The sequence below is a fragment of the Giraffa tippelskirchi genome, chromosome 12 (genome assembly GCF_054371585.1).
Source record: "Giraffa tippelskirchi isolate mGirTip1 chromosome 12, T2T-mGirTip1v1.2.pri, whole genome shotgun sequence".
NCBI lineage: Eukaryota > Metazoa > Chordata > Mammalia > Artiodactyla > Giraffidae > Giraffa > Giraffa tippelskirchi.
In genome coordinates this window covers 9,934,704-9,949,598 of record NC_137286.1, presented here as the reverse complement: position 1 = coordinate 9,949,598, position 14,895 = coordinate 9,934,704, and the positions used below count along the sequence as shown (strand labels likewise).

General features: G+C 39.9%; 1 protein-coding gene across 19 annotated transcripts in view; it reads right to left on the bottom strand.

Moving 5' to 3' along the window:
* DICER1 (dicer 1, ribonuclease III) overlaps nt 1–14,895 on the bottom strand; it is a 70,714-nt gene that overhangs the window by 19,734 nt on the left and 36,085 nt on the right. For 11 of the 19 annotated variants that reach the window (XR_014071370.1, XR_014071371.1, XR_014071375.1 and 8 more), the window contains 10 exons: nt 9,836–9,968; nt 8,332–8,574; nt 7,630–7,781; nt 6,639–6,771; nt 5,731–5,806; nt 4,905–5,044; nt 2,752–2,931; nt 2,298–2,511; nt 1,939–2,092; nt 5–187 (listed from right to left, as the gene is read on the bottom strand). Coding sequence is in view for 12 of the 19 variants with exons in the window: in XM_081550543.1 (XP_081406669.1) it covers nt 5–187; nt 1,939–2,092; nt 2,298–2,511; nt 2,752–2,931; nt 4,905–5,044; nt 5,731–5,806; nt 6,639–6,771; nt 7,630–7,781; nt 8,332–8,574; nt 9,836–9,968 (1,608 nt within the window). In the remaining 7 variants the exon portion in view is untranslated. Of the gene's footprint in view, nt 188–1,926; nt 2,149–2,265; nt 2,512–2,751; nt 2,932–4,900; nt 5,045–5,730; nt 5,807–6,638; nt 6,772–7,629; nt 7,782–8,331; nt 8,575–9,835; nt 9,969–14,895 lie in introns of all 19 variants that reach the window. The other 8 variants (XR_014071372.1, XM_081550546.1, XM_081550550.1 and 5 more) reach the window with 4 other exon arrangements.

The window sequence follows — 14,895 nt, the reverse complement described above, 5'->3', positions numbered from 1 at the left end:
TTACCGTGAAGACGTGTGGTCCACGTCCAGCAGTGGCTGGTTGAGATTGGTCAGGTCAAGGTTATACTTTGTTTTATAATACTCTGCAAACGTTTCATACTCAGGGGAAGGAAATTTACTCAGGGGGGTAAGATCAGTGTACACGTCAGCGACATAAAATCGATGAGGCTGATCAAAATTGCGGTATCTAAAAAAGAAAAACAGTTTCAGTGACTTTCTGGTTTAAATCAACCATTCTCAAAACACAAACTGTTTTTAATACACAAATGCAAATTACGATTTTAAAGTAAGAGTTCAAAAGGTTAAAAATATATAACAGCAATGACACTTCAATTCTAACTAATACATTTCAACTGAATTTAAGCCCAGAGGAAGTATATTTATATTAAGTGAAAACTTGACTCTCCATTCTCTATTTTACCATCATCCTTATTCTAAACATCTATACTTTGATAACACATGAAAGCCAAATGGCTCCTTTTGTTGTTCAGTCGCTAAGTCGTGTCTGACTCTTTGCAACCCCATGAGCTGCAGCACGCTAGGCTCCCCTGTTCATCACTACCTCCCAGAATTTGCTCTGAATCATGTCCTTTGAGTGGGTGATGCTATCTAACCACCTCATCCTCTGCCATTCCCTTCTCCTGTTGCCTTCAGTCTTTCCCAGCATCAGGCACTTTTCCAGAGTCTGCTCTTCACATCAAGTGGCCAAAATATTGGAGCTTAAATGGCTCCTTTAAATATCTCTAATTTCATCAATATAAACAGTATAGAAAACTTTCAATATCCAAGCAACAAAGTAAATAGTTTATATATTACTAACACTAAACATGAAAGACCCTTGCCCCACAAAATGTATGCTACTGCATCATTTCTGATATTGATAGGCTGCTGTTGCTGCTGCTGCTGCTAAGTCGCTTCAGTCGTGTCTGACTCTCTGCAACCCCAGAGACGGCAGCCCACCAGGCTCCCCTGTCCCTGGATTATCCAGGCAAGAATACTGCAGTGGGTTGCCATTTCCTTCTCCAATGCATAAAAGTGAAAAGTGAAAGTGAAGTCGCTCAGTCGTGTCCGAATCGTATGGACCCCATGGACTGCAGCCTACCAGGCTCCTCCGTCCATGGGATTCTCCAGGCAAGAGTGCTGGAGTGGGTTGCCACTGCCTTCTCCGAGGCTGGTGTTAACTAACATTTAAAACACAGTATTGAGGTACAAAGTAAAAAAAAAAACCAAAAAAAAAAACAAACCAGAATAAAATCCAAAGACAACTGCAGCCAGTATTTTAATTCTTCAAAAAGTGTGATATTTAATCTTAATGCTCAAAAACTCTATCCTCTAAATTTTTACCAAAAAGGTGGCGCTAGCGGTCAAGAACCTGCCTGCCAATGCAGGAGACATAAGAGACACGGGTTCGATCCCTGCGTCCGGAAGATTCCCTGGAGAAGGGCATGACAACCCACTCCAGTATTCTTGCCTGGAGAATCCCACTGACATAGGAGCCTGGAGGGCTATAGTCCGTAGGGTCACAGAGCGTCGGACACAACTAAAGTGACTTAGCACACATACAACAAAGCATTGTAATTAACTATTTTATTGCACTTAATAACACTATGCCTTTCAACGATTTTAATAAACTGTTACTTATAATCAAATTCTTTAAGACTTTGGGGCTTAAAAGGATGGAGGTTTTACAAAGAAAGCCTATCAATATCATTTAGATGATCTGACCTTCACAAAGTAAAATCCCTTCACCAACAGTATTTCAGGCTTCGTTTTTATGTAAGTAAACTGAGGAGCACAGGCCTGCCACTAAGAGATACCTAAATTTTCTACCGGCCCCATCGATGCCAGGGTCACAGCCCACCACATGGCCCATGTGAACAGTGGGAATCCTCAGAAGCAAAATGTCACCTCCACTTTGCTTTCCACTTAACACCTTACCTTGGAATGATAACTGCATCTTGGTAATCTTCTAATTTGAAAACAAAGGGAGTTTCTTTTGAATACTTTGTGCTGGGAATGCCTATGCGAGCTTCAGATTTCTCGATATCTTCCATGAATTTAAAGTCAATGTCCAAAGTGCTGGAGTCATTAACTTTGGGAAGAAAAAGATCTTTTAGCTTGTTAAAATATAATAATACAGGTAAGACCCTCCTTCAAGCTCTACCTTCATTCCATGTGCCTAATTCCAAGTTATCAAAGAGATTTCTGTACTATATTCAGTTAAGCTTATTGTTAAGCAACACTTTCATTTTTTAGCTACTATACAGACAACGCTTTAGAGTCTGGGTCCTTCTTACCAATATTAAGAGGTAGAACACAGTAGGCTGAGTCCGCGTCTGTGGGTTTAAATTCTAGTGCAGGTTTTTCAAGCCGAAGAATATGTGAGAATATATACTGGTGAAGTCTTGTGATCAACTCAAGCATTTGCAGAGATAACGTGAAACCGGACTTCTTCAACTCAATAGATATGGTAACCTCTCCAGAGCGTGTGTACACAGGGAAGTGTGGGATCTTTGGAGAAAGAAAAATAAAGCCCAAGGTTAGCCAAGACTTCAGTCCATTATAAATAGTTAACTTCAGAAGAGGAATGATGCTTTCTATCAGGGGAACAGAAGAGATACTTCCACTTTTAAAATAGTGACCATTTTGCGGTAACAAAAGACAGTTACTTTTAAAGTCACTTTTCCTTTTTTTAAAAAAAAAAAAAAAAAAAAGACAGCCCAACATAAAAGGTCACTATGAAACGTCCACCTGAGGTATGGGCTTGGCTGTCAGTATTCCAAAGCATCTTGTGGTGTCCTCAGGGGGGTAGAGCTTCCGCCTTCTGAAGTTGAGCTCATCAGGTAAAGGTGTCGTCAGGACCATTCCGATCACGTACAGGTAACAGGGCTGACCGGGCTTGGGGTAGCTCTCCCTCAAACATTCTGGAATCTTGGAGTGGAAAGAAAAATGTAAGCAACAAGCACATGTGTATTCACCTCTTTTCCAGATGTTGGCAAGAAAATAAAATTTTTTTCCTGGCTTTACTAAAAGCTGATGAGAGAAAACTAAGACCCAAGGCAGGAGACCTCCTCCTTTACTTAACCTCACTGGAGAGGTGGCACTATTGGGTGTGCAAAAGTGTACAAAACCATCAAACACCACAGGGTCTTTTAACACAATACTATTCATTTGATGTGGGCTTCCCTGGTGGCTCAATAATAAAGAATCCACTTACCAATGCAGGAGACATAGGTTCAATCCCTGGGTCAGAAAGATCCCCTGAAGAAGGAAATGGCTACCCACTCCAGTATTCTTGCCTGGGAAATCCCACAGACAGAGGAGCCTGGCGGGTTAAAGCCCATGGGTTGCAAAAGAACTGGAACACAACTTAACAACTAAACAGCAACATTTCATTTGCTCTATTTCTTTTGACTAGAGAACAAACTCTTTTCTTCCCTGGGTTTCTTAGTCTTTACTCACTGTTGACTATCAGAAAATAAAAGTAGCCAAGTTTTTAAAAATCCCACATAATCCTAAAACTCAAAGATAACCTTTAGTAACACTGTCACATACGATATCATCTTCTAGACTTTTCTGGAATAAATGTATACATTCCAGAATAAATGCACATAAATATATACACATACATATTTTCATGACAAATGGAACCACAAAACAAAGACTGTATCACCAATTTTTACCTCCGGTTATTACAATGAGAATATCTTTCAGGGTCAAAACAAGTCAGTATTATTTTAAATGGCTGTATGATTAAAGGAGTAAACTATGACTTAAACTAAGTTTCTAAACTTCCAATATTCATACAACCCCATCCAATAGTCTTACAGTTTCCAAGGCTCAATAATATAAATAATTACATCTATAGTTAAAAGGTGCAGAAATACTGGCTAAGAGATATAGTTACTAGAGTATCAGACAGTATAGAATGCACCTATTAATTACACAGGATGTAAAGCAGTACTATGCTTCTCAAAACACTTAATAGTGGTAACATCTGTCACATGAAACTAGCCCAAGAACCTCTAGGGTAATGCTAGGATAAGAAAACTGGATAAGAGAAAATAAGCAGTTCAGAAAGTCAGATAACTTAATTCCTGATTAAGTGACATGATCTTGAATCTTGAAAATGCTTAGCTGGGTGCAAACTTTTAAAAAAAGTATAAACTCCATAAAACTGCAAAAAAATAAAAAGAATCATATTTATGCTAAGATCAAAGTGCATAGCAGATTTCTGCTTTTGTTTGGGGGTTTAATAAGGTAAAAATATTGACTAATATTTTTTAAGTAAGTACTCCAGCCCCGTATGGTTACAGCTAGAAAGCCACAGATCCAGCTAGACACGACATGTTGGAAAAGCTGACCATGACTCGTCAGGCCACACCCTGACTCCTGACAAGTAACCGGGCTCACAGCCACCTCGCGCCCTCCCCCTGTGCGGGCGCATGTGCCTGTTTTATCACACGGCCTCGAGGTCTTCAGCCCAGTGTAAGGTGAAGCAAGGACCCGGCCACTAGAGTGAACGACACTAAGAAAGTCTCTTTAAACAGCGTTAACTCATTCTGGATAGAATGTGATAGATGAACACGAGAATCCTTTTGAGAAGAAAAACAAAAAGCGATGTGTGAAGTGAGAAGGAAGCGATGTGTGAAGTGAGAAGGAAGCGACGTGTGAAGTGAGAAGGAAGCGACGTGTGAAGTGAGAAAGAGCACGTGTCGTACACGTGAGAGCGCAGGGGCTGCTGTGAGAGGAGCCGCGAACGAGGGAGGGAAACAAGCTGAGATCCACAGGGTGGGCTGAACTACACGGGTTTGGGAAGCCAAGCAGCGGAACCTGGGCCTGGCATAGCAAGCAGCAGACAGTCAGAAAGGCTAGGTCTGTGTTCGGCTCTAACCAATACTAACTGCCTTGGGGTAGCACTGCCTTCGTTTCGTGGAGCCTGGTCTGCCTGGAACGCTGGTTTCTTCTTCATCGTGTAAATCCAGCTCTTCCTCGTATTTAACGGTCTCCTTCCCAACCGGCATCAGATGGTCATCCAGTTCGCCTAGGAAATGTAAAGGCAAGGAACCTGATTTTGTAATAACATGTTCAATCCCGATTTTGCCTAATTATAATCCGTGGATCATGCACAGCGGCTCTGCGTTACAAAACAACTGGACAAATGATGAAAACTAGAGCATCTGTGCTTTTAACAACAGAAAAGTAATCAGATATGATAACTGAAGGCAAAGTCTGTTGTGACATTCATATATTCAGTATGATGAGGATTATAAATTCTGTTTTAAGACTCAAAAATAAAAACATGTAAAAAGGAAAACAATATCAGATCATCCCTTTACGAATGCCACTGGAAAACAAGTCTACCCGTTTTTAAAAAAGCCTTCATCTGTACACAAATATAGACTAATTTGAGAAACCGATACATTAAAACACAAAACATAAATGTTCACGATTCAACAGTCAGAAGATCTTATTACATTTATGTATTTAAAAGGAGTTAGAAATGAGAGCAAATAAATCACAGCTACGCAGCTGTGAAAAACAGAGCTCCTCCATCTTACAGGGTCTTCAAGTTACATCACTCTTACATCTATCCTCCCTGAAGCCCACCAAGAGCAACGTGGTCACAGCCTGCAAAACCCTAGAGACCCATAAAGCCCTGGAGGTGCTTTTGTCTTACAGTGTTTTTAACTTTATTTTTATTTACATGTGCTTCTCACACCCTCTTACCAATTTTGTGCAGTTTTTCACAGCAAATGAGAGCCACGACTCTTTCAGCCAATCGAATGCAGCTCATTGGGGGACCCTGGAAGTAACAAAAAAAACATATCCACGGTATATGCATGGAGCTGGAGTATCGCTGGCACATAAAATACAGATGAAACCTCTGCCCCGGTATCTTTAAAGCTGAAATTTACCAAAGTTCTTCATTGTGAAAAACATCAGCCAGTTTTAAAAAATCCTATTGTCTATATTTGAAAAGCCATCTTTAAAAATCCTGCCCAGTAAAAGCTACACCAGTTATCATTAAGAGTTTACATGTGGGGAACACATGTAAACCCATGGCTGATTCATGTCAATGTATGGCAAAAACTATTACAATATTGTAAAGTAATTAGCCCCCAACTAAAATAAGTAAATTTATAAAATAAAAAATAAAATAAAATAAAATAATCTAATTAAATGAAAAAAAAAAAAAGAGTTTACAATCTTGATGAATTTAAATTTCAGTAAGAATTTAATATTTCAGCATTGAGACCAAGGATAGCAATTGTATAAAGGTATATTTTCCAATCAACAACAAAATAACTAGAACAGCCCAACAATATTTAATGAATTCTGTGTCACTGTAAGGATCTCAAACCACAACTGAATGATGCTGACAGAAATGCTTAGAGTAGTAAGATTTTAAAGCAATCTTCAGAGGTCGTCTAGTCTAATTCAGTCTATAAATTACATATATATAGTCTACTGAAGACTCAAACATGTAGTTGACTACAAAGAGATTTCTAAATGTACTTTTTAAAGTAGATTTAAAGTCAAATTTACCTATAACTCACACAGCCTTAGAGAAGCTGAAAACAAATTCGTTAACGACATTAACTTTAAGGCACAATCATTTCTTTTTCTAAACTTACAACAATGGAGGCTCGAAGAGGTGAGTTAATTGGCAGATAAAGAGTTGAATAAAATGTACCATCGGGCAACTCTCGGGTTCTACATTTAGGAGCCAGATGAGTAAACGGATCACTTGGTAACCTAGCACAGTATCTGTGAAAAAAAAAAAAATGGTGATGCTGAGTCTACACCTGAGAAACAGAAGGAAAAAAGCTGTATCGATAATCACATTCTACAGTTTGATTTTTTATGTTCCCCTTCCCCTCTACTGGATTGGTATTTATATGCAGAGTTTGCGCATCACTGCTTCAAACTTTCAATAAGATGGACTAGTACATTTATATACATATATATGTATAGAACCTGAATGGGTCTTCTCTGGGTGTTCTTTACAGTATTCTTGCAATATTTTAAAGCATCCTTGCAATATTTTAAAGTTTAAAACTGTTCCCAAATAAAAAGTTAAAAAGAAACGCTTACGTTTTCTGCTCCTATTATGCCTCTGCATGAAATCTATCCTGATACATAATCTAGCTATGCATCGGTTTTCCTTAGTTCTTAAAAATGTTATCACCAAATCAGGACAAAGTATTGATAAAACAGTATGTACTTAAAAAAAAAAGTTAATGTATCAAGTCTTCTGTTCCTGCTACAGGAAAATTCAGTGGCCGCCAACACTTGACACAAAACAAGTTTCAAGATTTAGAAAAGAACAGTGAGCGCTGCAAAATTAATTTCAATGCAATTAAAATATGTATGCATTCATTAGGTCAGCCTTGCCAATTAGAAGGGAAACATTTATTTCTGCACAATACTAGTTTTGCATTCTGACTAAAAAAACAATGAACAGTAAAAAACAACTTCTTTTTCTTTCTGTCATCGAGGCATCACAGGCCATAAATGGAGAGACTGGTTATTGCTTGCAGATGGTGAACACCACAATACTTACAGATTTAGACTGAAATCTCACTATTCTCACAGGTTTGCTACACACGTGGCCTGTGGCCGTACCTGTTGACGTGCCCGATGGCCGTGTTGATCGTGACGCGGGGACCGTCCTCAGGCCTCAGCACGTACGGTGGGAAAATATCATCGTCATCCACCACGGGCTCCGTGTCGGCCTCACCGCTATCAAGCGACTTGGAACATTTGTTTCGCAAGATCTGAACAGTTTCAGAACAGGATTTATGAGAACAAATGCCTTTCCTGCCACTAGCTGTCTGCCTCTGAACCTACGGAAAAGCTCTCTTGACATGAAACCTCTCTCTCCCCTAAACATCTACTTCAATACTCCGTAGTCACCTGCTGCAGACAACTTCTCCCAATGCATCCTTCCCAGCCCCAGTCATGTGGAGATGTTCCCGTACAGGGAACAAGACACTGAACTACACCTTCCTACCTGCACTCACGTGATCGCGTCTTTCATGAGTATCTGGGCTATGTCATCGCTCTCAAACCAATGCGCAACTCAGTCAACTAGGACGACACTGTCCATGTGAACAGTACATTTCCTAAGTGCCTTCTCCAATAACCTATACGACCATTTTCACTGCCATTTTCTTGTAAAATACTGCTGGCTCTGTGCAATTACTTTCAACCGTCTAATAATGTACCCACTGCACATCTCTGCTGAGACTATTCTCTGAAGATACAACTGTTTTTATTATTTCTGTATGCATTAAGAATAACTTACAGATAACATGCGAATCTTACCTTTTCAATAGCTTTATATGTTTTAAGGTCTTCTTCAAAACTCTTTATTTTATCTGTATCTGCTAACATTACATAATTAGAGATGGGTGCCCTCGCTCTCCCCTTAGACTGAACATAGGATCGATACTCTGTGGGCAGATCAAAACGAACCACCAAGTTGCATTTCGGTATGTCAACACCCTCTTCCACAATACTTGTTGCAATAAGCAGGTTGGTTTCATGTGCTCGAAATTTCCTAAGTACCTGAAAAAAATCCACCAAGAAAAGGAATTCTAAGAAACCTTCCAAAGAAAACAGCAGAGTAAACTTATGGGAGGACTGTCATTTGTGACAATACTCCGAGCACTCTTACTCCAGGCCAGGCTAAGAACAATGACAGTGTCACAGAAAACTCAAGATGCCATGAGCATGTGGGCAAAGGAACTCTGATTTAGAGACATTTTCAGCTGAACATGACTTGAAAAAATCAAAGTGCCTTTCTACTTTAGAGAAGCACCCATGGACCTTCCAGCTAAAGGCCCTGGTTTCTTTAATAACCACCAGAGTGATCAAACAAATTCACTTCTGAAATCCTGTTGATATTCTGAGCCTCCCTATGGGACCTATGCCTGTGAGCCTATGACAACATCCCTCCAAGGATGTCAAAACTCCGTCACTAAAATTCCTAAATCACTTGGAATTAAAAACTACAAGCAAAGCATCACTTATTTTCCGACATCTTGGGACATACTTAATTTAAGGGATCAAAAATAATTTTTTTAAGTGAAAAATTTTTTTCCTACTAGATTTAAGGTAACATCATTTCCCAATTCAGCGTAAGTTAAATAAGAAATTAAGCTGGGTTTTAGACTGATCTGTCAAGACTCTGGCTACGGAACTCCCCAAACTTGGAATATTATCAAAGAAAAATGACTTCAACATGAATTATTCTGCTACTTTTAACTTAAACAACAAATTTTACATAAAAAGTTTTTATGTGCAAGCCAGGAACATTATGTTAAGTTTTATCATCTTTACAGTGCTATTTCCTATATCAAATCTTGAATAAAAAGCATGAAAAAAAATTAAACCAAAAATCTTTAAAATATATTGTTGTTTTTACAATATTCAACCAAGGTAGGACTTTCAATAGCAAACAAAACATGTTCTAGGAAAAAAATGTCAGTTTGTTGCTTCAGAACTGTAACAAGTCAGCAAGAGTTATATTTACACGAGCTGTCTTCCTCTGTGAAACGTAGCTGTGTGTCCTCCGCCCCATAAAGGAAAATAAAATGGCTGATGGCAATTAAGACACAAAATTGATTTACCAGACAGGTATTCTAATTCTACACGTGAGAATCATCGTTTGGCTACCTCAAGGGAAACGGTGAGTCTCTATGTGAATGACTACGCTGTATCACCAAAAAAAAAATGCAGAGGAACTAGAAAGAGAGGGGGTTTCTATGGGCAGAGTTTATATATGTTCTGAAAACTGTTACTGTAAAATTATTTTCACTTAGCTTACCTCTTCCTGTTTTCTGAATTCCGCTTCCATCTGTTTATTCCGAGGCTGATTCTTTCCGATGCCATGTCCAGTTATAAAATTGCTGCTGATGTAAGCCAGCTCTGGATCTTGTTTGCCAGCTTCCTTTATCAATCTAAGAAAATTACACACATTTGGAAGTTAAGCACTGCTGAGAGAAAAAAATTTAAACTTTTTGTTTGTAAGGTCTCCCTTAAAATGGAAATACAGGTATTTTTTTGCCAACATACCTAACAAAATAGTCTTGGTATTTTCCCCCCTGAAACTAGCTTAAAAAGAAATCACGGTCGCTCTTCTCTGGGTCGATCTGTGCACCAAAACTTAGAACACCAAAGACAGGGTTGATTTACATGACACGGGTGAACGAAATGGTCACAGTCCCTCAAACTTTCTAATTTGGCAGTAATGACCTTCACAGAAATGTGGCCTGGGAAGCGACAGCGCTGGGCAGAGAGAAACACGGATTCTTCATGTGTTCTGGCCTTAGGCCAAGACTTAATAATGAAAAAGCCACACACCCTCTCTCTCTAAAACACGCTTCCCTAAGCGCACGTACAACTTGCCACAGTGGTCATGCCCTGTCTCCATAACCAAGCTTACTGAGAGTTAAGCACCAAACACCACAAGGGAAACTTCATTCTCCTCTCTCTCCGAGTAGGAAGAGTCCTAGCTGTGGGTGCAAAGAAAGATGTGTGTTATTTCTGTTCAGTTTACCCCAGTGCCCTGTACCCCTAGAAGGAGGGCTCCAGGGCAAGGAAAGCCTCCATCCACTGATAAGCATCTCCATTCCCAACACTTCGTGGCCCCGTGGATGGCCACTGACCACAGTTCTGCATGAAAGGCCACTGAGCTTCGGCCCTGCAAGGCTGAGAGAGCTCGCCTCCCTGCAAGGCTGAGATAACTCCCCTCCCATCTGGGCAGGAAAGAGAATAGGCTCTTGAGCTCGTCCCCCTTCCTGCCTGCTCCTCTCTATCAACCCAGAAAGCTTGTCCCCGAAAGCGGGGCCCTTGGCTACAAAATGAAAAAGAGCTACGGGACAGGCTCACGTTACATGGGTGCAGAAGGTTAACAGTTAGTGTTGCCATTACAGCTATTTTGGAAATATCCACATTGCAAAACTCAGCACACAGGATAAATGGTTCCACACCTGACCTAAGTGATCCCATATGGTTCCTCTGAAGTCATACAACATAGCACAAATTCCTAATAGAAAATTGCATTTTTAAGTCAAACCATTCTTTTTTTTTTTTAATAAGTACATGAAACAGACTAATATCAAAGCCCTGGAAGAAACCTTGAGTGGCCATCTAGAATATCTTCCTGCCTCCAAATCAGTAAAACACTGACATGCCTAGGTTAGTCTGAGAGTCTGCTCTACAGTTCAAGTACTTAAAATGTTCAAAATCAGAAAGTTCTTTAATATGTTCCAAGATTTGTTATTATGAACTTATGATGTCAGTAACAAAAAACAGTGTTACACGCAAACTGCATGGCCCAACATCTAAAACATGAAATCAATTATTGTAGAAATAATATGTACTTCCAAATTTTAGTTTATGTAAACAAGCATCAATTTGAACAAAACAGAGGTTTAAAAATGCATTTCCAGTTACTCCTAATTAGGCAGAGAATGTTTTTTAATTTGCCTAAAATAATAAATCTGGTAGACTTCAACTAGCTGAGAATTGGAAGCACTAAGGGTGCGTTTATTTCTCCTTAATGAGACTCTCTCATCAGCACTGCGGGGAACAGAGAAACAAGGAGCACGTTCATAAACAAAGGCCCTTGTGAGCAGTAATTAAACGCTATATACCTGTGCTCACAATGTTTTAAAAGAAAAATTTCTCTATCAGATAAATTTAAGGAATCCCTACAGATAGAGCTATGGGCTTCCAGAAAAACAAAACGAGGTCTACTGTTGTCAGGGCACTTGTATTAATAAGGACTACACACTGCCCAGAGATTTCACGGTACCACAGAACTGCTAGGATGGAATCTCGTTCCTTTTAATTTTATACTGAGTTTATGTCAGTTGTTCCACAAGCAAGCTGTCTGATAAAGAATGCCGTTCTCTAGTGCACAGAGCTTCTCAAACAATCTCTAGCAAGTGATTATGTTTTCCTGTTTCCAAATTCACCCGAAACAGTATTTTTGTAAAATTCCATGAAAATTAACTGCTAAGAAAACATAACTTAAAAAGTATTGAAATTCAATGGCCAATTGTATAATATTCAGCAGACATAAAAATTTAAGAGTTTATAAATACGATTATATTCAGCAGACATAATTTACTCTTAAAACTAAAGAGTTGGTGCTTACCCTCCATCTCTGTACCTTCCTCACCGTGGCTGGCACCGGCCCACACTGCGTGCACACAGCCTCCCCAAGTACAACGTCAGGTGGTAAGACTACCATTGTTGTATATGGTGTCTCTCACTGATGATTCAGTAAGAAAGGGAGGTATTATTACTATTTTATAGATGAAGATGTTGAGGCTTTAAAAAGTGAAGTAACTTGCACAGAATATACACCTAAAAAGTGGTGAAGATAAAAAGAACCAGGGCCCCTTGGAGAAATGACGATTCCGTGGCTGAAGCAAGAAAAACACAGGGTGAGCCTGGAACACCTTGGCATACCAGAAAGTCAGGCAGGGTTCAAAAATCAGAAGGATCGGGGCATGTCAAAAGGACATAGGCACTAACCTCAAACAGCCCCCAATGGCCCAGGGTGGAATAACTTACACAAAAAACTAACCCAGCATCAGATCATAACCAAGGCACAAAACAAACAAACACGAGTTCATAGTGATAAAAGAACATGAGTCAACAAATATAAACAGATAAACAGGATAAAAGAGACAAGTTTTCCTTACAGAAGAATTCCAGTAACACACAGAGAAGCCCCTCTCCAGGCATGAAGCTGAATTCCTCCCTCCACAGGATAAACTAGCTTTGGTGACTTGCTTCCAAAGAACAAAGAAATAAGAAAAATAATAACTTCACAGTGGAGGAAACAGGCAAGTGCAATCATAATCACGTGATGACGTTTAACATCACCCACGATGTTCTGTGTCGAGACCACGAACCCCCCTAACATAAAGCAACAAGAAGGGCTCCTCGTATCTGCAGCCTTCTTTCAAATGCTAAAACCCAGTCTAATCCTGAGAAACACATCAGACAAATGCAAACTGAGGGGCAGTCTACAAAATATCTGACCTGTCCTCCTCACGTCAAGGTCGTCAAAAACAAGGAAAGAACAAGACGCCGTAAGAGACCAAAGGAGACTAGGGAAATACAACAACTAAAGGAACTCGGGTGCACCTTGGATTAAAAAGAGGACATCAGTGGGGACCGGGGAAACCCAACAGAGTCTACAAGCTAGTTACCAGTAATACACCACTGGGAGTTTCTTGGTTGCAACAAACGTACCCTGATAAGGTAAGATGTTACTGACGTAAGACATGGTGGAAACCCAGAATGACTATGGAGAACTCAGTACATCCCTGCAATTTTTCTGTAAAGACAAAGCTACCGGCAAAAGAAAGGGGTGGAGGGAAGGGGACAGAGAGAAGACATCAACCCAGGCGTGTTCAATGCCAAAGTCACACAATCCTAATAAATCACACAGTGACAACAGCTCTAGACTTGGAGAGTGGAAGTCACTTTCTGCCACTTGATCCTTGAGTTGTTTTAGGAGGTCACAGACTGAGTGTTATCTTCCTCATCCATGATAGAGTAAAAACACCTACCTTCTTCCCTCATGGAGTGTTCTGAAATTTTAAAACTATATAAAGGTATCGGACATGGAACAACAGACTGGTTCCAAACTGGGAAGGAGTACATCAAGGCTGTATACGGTCACCCTGCTTATTTAACTTACATGCAGAGTACATCATGCGAAATGCTGGGCTGGATGAAGCACAAGTTGGAATCAAGATTGCTGGGAGAAATATCAATAACCTCAGATACACAGATGACACCACCCTTATGGCAGAAAGCAAAGAGGAACTAAAGAGCCTCTTGATGAAAGTGAAAGAGGAAAGTGAAAAAGCTGGCTTAAAATTCAACATTCAGAAAACTAAGTCATGGCATCCGGTCCCATCACGTCATGGCAAATAGATGGGGAAAAAAAGGCAACAGTGACAGACTTTATTTTCGTGGGCTCCAGAAACACTGCAGATGGTGACTGCAGCCATGAAATTAAAAGATGCTTGTTCCTTGGAAGAAAAGCTATGACCAACCTAGACATCATATTAAAAAGCAGAGACATTACTTTGCTGACATGGTCTGTATAGTCAAAGCTATGGTTTTTCCAGTAGGCATATATGGATGTGAGAGTTGGACCATAAAGAAAGCTGAGCGCTAAAGAACTGATGCTCTTGAACTGTGGTGTTGGAGAAGACTCTTGAGAGTCCCTTGGACTGCAAGGAGATCAAACTTGTCAGACCTAAAGGAAATCAGTCCTGAATATTCATTGGAAGGACTGATGCTGAAGCTAAAACTCCAATACTCTGGCCACCTGATGTGAAGAACTGACTCCCTGGAAAAGACCCTGATGCTGGGAAAGACTGAAGGCAGGAGGAGAAGGGAATGACAAGAGAATGAAATGGTTGGATGGCATCACTGAAATGGATGGACATGAGTTTGAGCAAGCTCCTGGAGTTGGTGATGGACAGGGAAGCCTCATGTGCTGCAGTCCATGTGGTCACAAAGAGTCAGACATGACTGAGCAACTGAACTGACTGACTGATATAAAGGTAAATTATAGATGATAAAGCCCTAAATATATAAGGCAAAAGAAAAACTATAAACCCAAGACTGTACACATACAACATTATATATAGAAGTAGCTATTTTTTATTTTTGATTAGGAGAGTAGAAAACTGCCCATGTATTACAATAGCTTCTACTCCCATGAAACTGCTTGCTGAAGAAAGGCTTTTCCTCCCATTAAATTGATGGAAGGAAAGAATCTGTATTTCAGGAAGTTTTTCTAAGCTTATTAAAAAGCTTACTGGAACAAGACCTCTATTGTGTATTTAA